At 39.1% G+C, this 11370-nt stretch overlaps 1 protein-coding gene across 3 annotated transcripts in view; it reads right to left on the bottom strand.

The window, feature by feature from the left end:
* Positions 1-5287: 5287 nt before the first annotated feature.
* Positions 5288-11370, bottom strand: part of Erlin2 (ER lipid raft associated 2) — a 17488-nt gene continuing 11405 nt past the window's right edge. For all 3 annotated transcript variants that reach the window (XM_048792809.1, XM_015501259.2, XM_015501260.2), the window contains exons 11-12: positions 8862-8941; positions 5288-8420 (exon numbers count right to left, since the gene is read on the bottom strand). In XM_048792809.1, the coding sequence (XP_048648766.1) occupies positions 8220-8420; positions 8862-8941 (281 nt within the window). In that variant the 3' untranslated portion in view covers positions 5288-8219. The remainder of the gene's footprint in view (positions 8421-8861; positions 8942-11370) is intronic.

Below are 11370 nucleotides of genomic sequence, written 5' to 3'. Positions count from 1 at the left end.
GTATGGTTATTTTTGTCATCCTGTAAACCAGTGCTTGCTTATAGAAATATGTGGTTCACACAGAAATCAAAAATTTCCCATGTGCTTATAAAAAATAAACCAATTAAATTATATATTTATTTAACCCAATATATCCAAAGTAAGATTGCAACATGCAATCAATGAAGCAAGCTGCAGTGAAGCAGACCCATAATCCCAAGGACACCAGAGGCTAAAACAGGAGGACCCCAAGTTCAAGGTCAACCCCCGAAATTTAGTGAGACTCTGTTTTAAAGATTAATAAGGATTGGGGATGTAGCTCAGTGGTAGAGTGCCCTTAGATTCAATCCCCAGTACAAAACAAACAAAAACCAAAAGAGCAGCTTTAACTCTTGGAAAAAAAATTTAGTTAGTATTTGAAATCTAGTGTATAGTTTTGACTTACAGCTTGCTTCAGTTTGGGCTATCTATAACACAAGTGGTCAGGGGCTGCGTAGGCTAGTGCTGCTTGTCACACTTGTCAAAGGAGAGGACAGACAGGTTTAGGCCAACAAGAATGAGCTCAGCACACAGTCCAGTTCTTCCGTCTCCTGTTTGTCCAGTTCTCTGGCAAATAGGGTCCTAAATTTGATGAGCTAGATAAACACCACACAGTCCTATGGTAAAATAGTAGGTACTATGGCAAGTAGAAAGAGATTGCTTTTATGGAAAGCAAATTTGGTTGCAATTACTGTTCAAAGAGTCTCAATTCAGTTTAATGACATGTGATGCTATTATGTTGGAGAAAGGCTAAAGTTTGTTTTTTAGCCCTTTAGGTTGCTTTTTTGGTCTTGTGATTGGGCTCACTCAGAGATTTATGGAAAGAAGAGGCAATATTCTTTTTCTTCTTATACCTTTTCTCACCAGACTCCAGAAAGTGAGATGGAATTTTACATGTTCTGCTCTGGGAAAATAGTTTTGGACAGAACCTTACATCCTTGCAATGAGACTTCTTTTGGAGAAGTCTATGGTCATTTTTCATGGTACACATGACTAGATTATAAACTAGAATTGCTGAAGATATTAGGAGTAATTGTATTCAAGCATCTCTAGTGTTGATACATTTTTACTCCAAAGTGGTAAACATTAAAAAGTGACCAGAATAGCCCTTCATGGAATAAGCCTAATAGTTGTTTGTTGTAGAGGCACAAAATTGTATAGAACTAGCCAATAGGAAGTGATGGAAGGAACAAAGGAGATGGCGGTGAAGGGATGTATAGAGAAGGGAAAGGATTAGCATGAAATACTTTTAAAGAAAACATTTTAAAACCATAAATATGCTGGCTTTAGTGGCATACACCTGTAATCCCTGCCTTGGGAGTCTGAGGCAGGAGGATCACGGGTTTGAAACCAGCCTTCCCAATTTAGCAAGTCCTAACCACCTAAGTGAGTTTGTCTCAGAATAAAAAAAAAATATAAAGGGCTCAGGGTATAGCTCAGTGGTAAAGCACCCCTGGGTTCAATCTCCAGCACCAAGAAAAACAAACAAACAAACAGAAAAAAACCATAAATACTTCATAGATCTAGGGAATATCTAATGGTGATAGCAATTCAGGTTATAGGTCACTATGATAACAAGTAGTCCCTTCCTTCCCTCTTTCCCTCTTTTCTTTCCTTCCTTCCTTCCTTCCACTAGTGGGGATTGAACCCAGGGAGTTTTAGCAAAGTAACTATATCCCCTACCCTTATTTTAAAAGTAACTACACCCCCTGCCCTTATTTTATTTTTCAGACAGGGTTTCAGTAAGTTGCTGAGGCTGTCTTCAAACTTGCAATCCTCCTGCTGTGTATACCACTGGTCCAGTTTGTATCTTCACTAATAGATGAGGTCACTCTCTTCTGTGAATTACTAGGCAGTGCCATCCTCCACCTTCTTACCTATTCAGTGAGCCTTTGTTGAGGCATTATTCTGTAAAGGAAATTTACAGGAGACCAGGATGAGTTGAGATTTTACTGTAGATTTATTTCTAAGATGTTTTTCATTTCTAACACTCTACGATCTTATGAAAATGGAAGTAGGAAAAAAAAAGATAATGGTCCTAGTCCTATTATTGTTTCACATTCCAGCTTCTTTACTGTTTAAAATTATTTAGCTTTTGAATTTATTTTTGTAGTACTGGGGATTAAACCCAGGGGCATTTTAAATCCCCAGCCCTTTTTATTTACCATTTGGAAACAGGACCTTACTGAATTGTTGAGGCTGACCTCAAACTTATGATCTTCCTGCCTCAGCCTCCTGAGAACTGGGATTACAGGTATGCACCACTGCATCCAGCTCCTTATTTTCTTTTTTAGTTTTTTCTTCAGTTGGATGGATATTAACTATCTAACTTAACCTTTTACTCTCCCCTGCTACATAATCCTTGAAAAATGCAAGTCCAGAATTATTTCAGCACCAGTAATATGTCTTTAAATTCTTCCCATAATTTGCAGAAACAAAGGAAAAAACAGATTAAGAAGCCAAACACCCAAAAGGAGTAGATCATCTTCTTCTCCTTCTGCTTTTCCTTCTCCTTCTTCTTCTTGGTGCTGGGGATTGAATCTAGAGTTTTGAGCATGCTAAGCAAGTGCTCTACTACTGAACAGAACTTTCAGTCCTTTGTGTTTTACCTGAGCTATATCCCCAGCCCTTTTTTTTACAGTTTTATTTTGAGACAGAATCTTGCTATATTGCCCAAGTTGGCCTTGAACTCGAACTCCTGCCTTGTCCTTCGGAGTAGCTGGAATTACAGGTGTATGCCATTAGATTTTATGAATAATCTAAAACTTGGTATTCATCATAAATGTCATCAAGTTTTTAAAAACATTCACCTCTATAGTCCTAGGTCCTCTATATGAGAGAAGCATATAAATTTTAAAATTATTTCCTGAGCCTATAGTAATTCTGTTTTTTTTTTTTTTCGGTGGGGGGGATGTTAGAAAAAAGATTAGTGTTGCTTAGTTATTTGACTTTGAAGAGAAGTGGAGTCATAGTGCCCATGTCCCAGGTTAAATGAATTCAGGCAGAGTAGCCTAAGACAGCAATTCCTGCACAAACATGCTGTCATATTTGGCTTTTGAAATGTCAGTATAGATTGTAGACCTGGGGAGGGCCCTAAAAAATCATCTGATCTTTCACATAGAAAGAATGACATTTAGACCATCCCAAAGAGCATAAAATTTTCCCCAATTTCTGAGACTTTTCAGAGAAGAAAATGTTATCTGTGCTAAACCCTGGACTTACTTTCTATTGGCAGGGAACTACTTATTCCTATTTCAAACTTTAGCCAGATGTATGTAAATTCTTTTAAAATACTCTGCCAGGTGCAGAGGTGTACATCTGTGATCCCAGCTACTTACATGGAGGCTGAGCTATTTGAAGCAGATGGCAAATTCAAGTCCATCCTGGACAATTAAGTGAGACCATGTATACAAAAAAAAAAAAAAAAAAAANNNAAAAAAAAAAAAAAAAAAAAAAAAAAAAGAGTTGGGGATGTAACTAAGTGGTAAAGGGCCTGAGTTCTATCCCCAATATCACCTGTGCCTCTCCCCGCCACCAGCCCAAAACAAAACAAAACAAAACAAAACCTAACAACAAAGCCCAGTGAAGTTGTTAAATTTCCCTTTTGCCTTTTGTGGGGTCAACTGGTGAGTTCACTTTTTAGAGAGTTCCTGTCACCACCAACCCCAGTGCTGGGGGTTGAACCTAAGGCCTCATGAATGCTGGGCAAGCACTCTACTGCTGAGCCACATTCCCCCCCCCCCCCCCGCCCCCCGCCACGCCCTCCACCTTGGTTTTAACGTTGTTCTCTTTTTAGAATCTTCAGGTTTCTATTTATTCATTCAGTACTGGGGATGGAACACCCAGTGCCCTTGTACATGGCAGGCAAGTGCCACCACTGAACTACATCCCCAGCCAGCCCTGTTTGTTTTAATTGAAGCCCAGAACCAGACAATTCCTCTCAACAGGGTCAAACCAGCTTATTTTCTGCATTCTCCATTTCCACAGAGGTATGTATTCTCAATACTGTATTTGCTGCCTGGCCATGTTCCCTTCTTCCTCTACATGCTATCCTATTTGTAATCTTATTATTTTTTTAAAAACATTTGACTTTCTACTTGGTGGCACCCACTTAATAGTTATGTGCTTTCTAACTTGTTTTCCCAGAGGAGTAAAAGTTCTTTTTGAACACTTACACATGCTAAGAACAATGCTAAAATCCTCCATATGAATTATTTCTTATAGTTCACTTGATACATTTTATAGATGAAGACAGAGGCTTATATTAAGACCACACACCTAGGAAGTGGTAGGGCAGGGATATGAACCTAAGCAGTGTAACTCCAGGAATGGTACTCTTATCTTACTCACTCAATTCCAAATTCATATTATTTGTGTATTGGGCCTTTGAGCCAATAAAGAAAGTCTGGAAGCCCCAGGAAAGCCTGGACTCAGGTTGTCAGATTTAACAAATAAAAGTATAGGATACCCAGTTAAATGGGACTTTCAGATAAATAACATACTTTAAAAAATACTTTAAAAAAATAAGTATGTCTCATACAATATTTGGGATATACTTACACTAAAAATTATTGTTAGTCTGAAATTTACATTTAACTAGCCACCCTGTGTTCTTTCTGGCAACACTAGGCAAGGAAGCTTGCCAGAGCAGAGCCTGGGACTTCCCCACTGAATTGATATCAAAATGCATTTTGGGTCAATTGAAAATATTCCTTCTCTTTGGAGAACTTCAGTGTATTAATTCTTTAAAATGACAAATCTCTATAACACCTGCCAAGAATTTATTCACAAATTAAGTTGTTTGCTTCTGTGTTGATAATGAGATTGATTTTCATCTGAATATATTTTAAGGGATAACTTAACTCACTAGCCAGGGATGTTTTATTTCTTTATATCACCTATCCTAATATTAGCAATTGCTACATTTCATTTTAATAAAAAATAAATCCAAAGACTCATTTTATTTAGACAGACTGAAAATAAAACTAAGACATAAATTCATGAGGCTTTTTGTGTTGTCCCAAACAATTCTTCCAGCTTTCGACCCAAGGCAGTATCATTTATAGAATGATTAATATAACAAGAAATTATTTCTCAGTAACAAAGGGGATCATTAAACTTAGAGTGATTAATATAACAAGAAATTATTTCTCAGTAACAAAGGGGATCATTAAACTCTTGGGGCTCTTTGAAAAATTACTTTGATTATCCAATCACTAGCCCGTACAAAAGCAGAGATAAGAAAGGAATGAAAATACAAACACAAATGAATGGTTATTATCTCTTTTATAAGAAAACAATAAAAACAGTGGCTAGAACCATATTGAACAGAACCAAGAAGTAGTGGTTAAGTTTTTAGACACAAAGTTGCCATTCACTAAGGATACAGTTTATTCTCAAACTCCATAAAGTCAGTAAATATGACCATCTGACTTTAACTACTCTCTTTAAATGGTAAAGTTATCAGTGTTAAAGGAAACACAGACTCATAGAAACTGCCAAAGATCATTTATAAAACATCTCCCTTTTTTGGGATCAACACATTGCTAAACTTCAGTGATTCCCTCTTTCTCAACTTAATATGAACACAGATCCCTCCAAATCTATTTTATTTTAGTTATATAAAAATTAACAAACTTTGGCTTCCTTACAGACATTCTGTACTTATATTTAAAAGAGTGATTAAAAGCGGTACTGAATATGAATCATTTCTGTAAAGTTTTAATGAGAAACATTCTACCAAGGTGCTATTCCTTGGGAAAATTCTACAAAAACTGAATTTTATAAACAGTTACTTATTTTGATAGAAGTTCCACTTATAAATAGCAGCCATTACTTCACTGCCTACAACACTGCAGGCTATCACATTTTATGTTTAGAATTCAAATGTTTGAAGATCAGATTTTCTAGTAAGTGTTAAAACAATAAAGATGGGTTAGTTACCCAAGGTTAAAGGAGACAGCTGACTTCCATGATTTTACTGTTCAGACAGATACCCACAACCACTGGATTTATGCTAATGAGCGTGACAACATTTATATTTTTTGTTTAAAGAGGAAGCAACATTAATCTGGTGGAAGGTAGTTGCAGCAACAGGACTTACTGAGGCTCTTTTGTGGTCAAGGGACAAACTATCACAGGATGTTGGTACAGGAGAGACTTTCAAGTTAAAACAAACCTGAGGAAAGTGTGCTATTTAGAGGCTGAGATAACACTGCTCCTGAATCTACTGTGGTGAGATGGTGTTTTCTGAGGCCCATGTGGAATAATTCAGACCAGAACAGACATATATGTAAACAGGGGATGCTGGCTGTGTCATGCTGCTCCTAATAAGTGACTAACAGCATTGAAATGAAAGGAGGATGAATGCATTTTAATAATGGGGAGATGGACCTTCTGCAAGTAAGAAGTCTTAAGCACATTAAAATCCATCCCTGCTGGGAAACATTTTGCTGCCTGAACAAAGCAAAATGAGGACTGTGGTTTGAGAATTCTCAGGGCCAGGAATGAGAACAGAGAAGGGCAACATTTAAAGTAAGGGGAGGTAATATTTTGCATCTTTCTTTCTAGGCAGGCTGAACATTTCCTGACAAGCCTGGTGCTACTTACGAGCAAGCCACCCTGAGTTCTAGGACTACTCGATAAAATAGAAGTCTGGGCATGGGACTAAAAATGAGGTGGGGATTGGTGCCAGAAAGTATCACTGCTAGTATTCACAGAGGGAAGAGTGGTACAGTAGGAATTTTTATTTCTGCTCTTTCTTTGGGGTAGGGGCAGCTAGACAAAATCCTAAACCAGGGCTGATAATGGTCACTTAGCATACCAATACACTTGCAAATTAACTCCAGATAGCTGCTCTTCACTTAACAATTCTGTACACCACTCATGAGCTATACATGTTGGATTCCCTACCCACAAAACATTAGTTTCAGGATACAAGAAAAACCTTTCTTTCATGTTTGCTCTCCCCCATCCTGAATCTTCCAGGGTGACTCATAATTTTTTCAACTAGGAATGAAAAAGAAAACATTTTGAACAGATATTGATGTAGACCAGGGACTCAGCACAGGAACACGGCATGAACTTTGACATATATCCACACAGATGTCTCTGGAGAGTTAACATTCAGTCCAACCTCTGTGTGGCTGTCTGGGAGCCCAGGATTTAAAAACATACACTACTTAGAGAATAGACTCCCTTTATCACCATGTCAGATAAACACCCAATAGGAGCCATAAACATTAGGACTTCAGAAATCTCTTGGCTGACCCTTCTTCCTCCTCCATACATGGTGTCAGAGCTCTTCAATGAAGAATCGCCACAACAATAAAGACACTTGATTTCAAGGTACATACATAATCTGCCAAGCAGGTACTACAGTGGCTAATAGTATAATGATCCCACTTTAGCAACTAGTAAGCCACTTGAGTTGTTTGTTCCTATCTTCTTGATGCTAAGTGGAGCCAACAGAGAGATTATTTGAGAAGAAAAAACTGAATCACAGATTAAATGAAAAGTTTCTAAAAGAATGTGTGGTGGTAACCAAGCCCTGACTCTGGAAATGTAGTCAGAAACCACCACTCTTGAGCCCTAGGGCAAGGAGCATAGTGTATAGAAAATTTTGCAAAACCTAGCACCAGTTCTTCCTTCAGAGGGCTCAAAAAAAGCTTGCTTCTAAAATAACCCATACACGCACTGACAAAAATGCCAGGGAAGCCAAACATTCTCTGCAGCTGTTTTTCCACTGGCAAATGTACAAGTGCATGTTTGTTCAGTTGTAAGCCTCCCCCACAGACTTCTGCCTTGGAGGTGGGGGTGCGAATGGTGAACTGTATTTTCCCAAATAAGGAAAATCAAATCACCAGGAGGCAAGAGCCTACTTCTCCCACCCTTTAGTGACAACATTCCTAATTAAGTCAACTTCAAAGGGACTAAATTGGTGCCTGCAGGTCAGAGGTCAAACCCATGGTTTATAATCTTATCAGAAGCCAGATACAACCTACTTACCTGAATAAAACCCCAAATCATCAATCCCTACCCTCCCTTCCCAAGAAGGGGAACAGATTTAAGTCCTTTTCTTCTTTTCACCATAGTAACTTGAAGAGTCAAAGAAGGTAGTGTGGGAGGAAGGAGCAGTCTGTTTCATCTTAAAAAATAAAGATCTCTGTAAGTGTCATCTGAAGTTGTATAATTTTTTTTTTTCAATTCTCTGGTGTGGTTGCCTCCAGAGGCTCATCTTCTTCGCCAAAGCTCAGCTTGTCACCTAGCCCCTCATACTGCTTGCTGATACCGCCTGCAGAGTCCATGAACATGTTAGGGATGTCTTTGCCAAAGTAAATCTTGCTGTTGGAAGCAATGGCTTTATACTTCATCAGCTGTAGATATTCTGGTGTCAGCTTCAACTGTGACAAAAAGTAAAGCCTTAAGTGGGATTATATTGGAGAAAATTTTTGGCAGCACCCCTTCAATTTTCATATGCAAAGAGTTTCTATCAAAGAAATATGCCCCTTTCTACTTTCCATGGGCTCCTTGTTTATATTAGTAACAGTGGAGCCATTTCTTTTAGGAGGAAGTAATTTAAGCTCTTCAAGACAGAGTGGCAAGAGCTGTAGAAATTTCTATGTTTAACATCAAAAATTAAATTTCTATAAAAACTCCTATCAAAGGAAAATACCTGACCCACACAAAATTAAGTCCTCAAAATTAAGTCCACACAAAATTGAGTCCTCAATTCTGGCCCCAAGGGGCTCTAGGTGGTGACAATCATTTAATACCAGATACTCTCAAGCAATATAAACCCAAATCTAAAGACACGTCTTCATCAGGCTGTGCTGGGCCTTTACCTTATTTGCTTCAGCTGTTTTCAAAGCAGTGTAGCACTCAGCGTCAGCTTTTGCCTTCTCCCGGGCCAGAAATGCAGCATCTGAGGGGGAAGGAATGTAGGAAATTGGATGAAGTGCAAAAACTGGACTTTGCAGGAAATGCAGAGTCTAACAGAAGACTATGTTCTGGGGGATGGGGATGTAGCTCAGTGACAGCACCTGCCTAACATGTGCAAGGCCCTGGGTTTGATCCCTAGCACTGGGAGGTTGGAGGGACTGTTGTGGTTCTTGCCCCTATAACTCTTGCTCTGCCTCTTTGCCTCTATAACCTTGGGGAGATTGTTTCCCCCCACCTCCGCCCTTCTCTCTCTCTCTCTTTGCTTTGGATTTTTTTTTTTTTTTTAAGAGAGAGAGAGTGGAGAGAGAGAGAATTTTTTTAATATTTATTTTTCAGTTTTCAGTGGACACAACATCTTTATTTTATTTTTATGTGGTGCTGAGGATCGAACCCAGTGCCTCACGAATGCCAGGCGAGCGCGCTACCACTTGAGCCACATCCCAAGCCCCTGCTTTGGATTCTTTTGGCACTTCACACTAGCTGGTGTAAGGATCAACCAAAGATGAAAAAGTGCTTTGAAAGTACCTACCTAGGATGGGGACTAATTATGTACAAGTCTGTTGCTGGGGGCAAAATCATACATGTTGACAGCATAACCTAAAAAAGTACAGCTACCCAGAGACACTTCCTATTTCCACATGCTTCCTTTTTTTGTAGCTCCACATCTGTGAAGCAAAGCAGTGGGTCCCTGCCTCAGGACTCAGTTTCAGAGCTCTCCACCTATCCCTCTCCTGCTACTTAGCAAAAGCAAGTGAAGCCCAAAGGCGGCTCTGAATATAGCCAGTGGATGATTCACCTTAAAACTGAATACCATCAATACAAAATTGTTCAATTCCTTTCCAAAATCATTTCCTTGTTATTTCTTTTTTTATTTGTTCTTTTTAGTTATACATGACAGTAGCATGTACTTTAACATACCATACACACATGGAGCAAAACTTCCCATTCTTGTGGTTGTACATGATGTGGAGTTACACTGGTTACACTGGACATGTATTCATATATGAACATAGGAAAGTTATGTCTGATTCATTCTACTGTCTTTCCCATTCCTATCAATTATTTAAAAATATTTATAGCCCAAGAGCAGTGCCCATGCCTGCAATATCATTGACTTGGGGGGATGAGGTAGGAGGATTGTACGTTCTAGGCTAACCTGGGCAACTTAGGAAGACCCTGTCTTAAATTTAAAAAAAGGCGGGGAGGGCCTAGAAACATTGTTTAGTGGTCGAGTACCCATGGATTCAAACCCTGGTACCGGAGCCAGGTGTAGTGGCACATGCCTGTAATCCTAGTGGCTTGGGAGGCTGAGACAGGAGGAACTCTAGTTCAAAGCCAGCCTCAGCAATGGCGAGGCATTAAGCAACTCAGTGAGACTCTTGTCTCTAAATAAAAAATACAAAATAGGGCTGGGGATGTGGCTCAGTGGCCGAGTGCCCTTGAGTTCAATCCCCACTACCAAACAACAACAACAACAAAAAGCCAATACAGGGAAAATACATTTCTAATTAACAATGATTAAGCTGGCACAACTCTAGAGAGAATTACATACAGTGGTCAAGACTAATACATGTCTGGATTCAGATCTATTTAATCCCACTCTGTAAGTGATATGCCTCTTGACTTAGTTGGAACTAGCTTTCTGTCAAGCTGATGAAAAATTTTTGATGTGTGCCCCCTTGCCCTGGGAATGAGGTCAGCCACATGTAATATCTGTAGCAAAACACCTGGGGAGAAAGGTCAGTCTGTGGGGGTCTTAACTGCATGCCTTCAGCATGACCCTAGGGTGAAGGAACCTGTAGTCTTGCTGTAGTCTGGCTGCCATGGGAAAATTCAACTGGCCTCAGTACCTGATGACAGGTATATATAAAAAATAAAAATGTATCGTTTAGCTGAGTGCCGTGGCACATGCCAATAATATTAGCTACTTGGGGGTGCTGAGGCAGGAGGATTACAAGTTCAAAGCCAGAAATAAAATAACACAAAAAGAGCTGGGAATGCAGCTCAGTGGTACAGTATCCCTGGATTCAATCCCAAATCCCCAGTACTGAGAACAAAACAAAACAAAACTGCTGTTTTGCTAAGAGATCCTGAATAAGAAGCCACTGATCTGTGAAATCCTAACTGGCTCCTCAGTGGGTCCTTGAAAACCTTACAAGTCCCATAATGAATATAACCGGACATAACACTTTGTAGCCGAAGGATCCATTTTTGTCCTAAAATTTGCTTGACAAAAGGACCACAAGAGATAAAAGGTGGGTAGTGGGAAAGAGGTGAAGGCTTAGGAGCCGGAACTGAAGGTGAATGATATTCAGAAAAACTAGCAAAGAAAACACTTTAGCTTTAGTGTTGTTGGTTTTTAATTTTCTTTCTTTCTCTCTTTTTTTTTTTTTTTTTTTTTTTTTTTGGTTT

The sequence above is a fragment of the Marmota marmota genome, unplaced genomic scaffold (assembly GCF_001458135.2).
Source record: "Marmota marmota marmota unplaced genomic scaffold, marMar, whole genome shotgun sequence".
NCBI lineage: Eukaryota > Metazoa > Chordata > Mammalia > Rodentia > Sciuridae > Marmota > Marmota marmota.
Note: the sequence above shows the minus strand (reverse complement) of the source record. Positions and strands in the feature narration are given on the sequence as shown.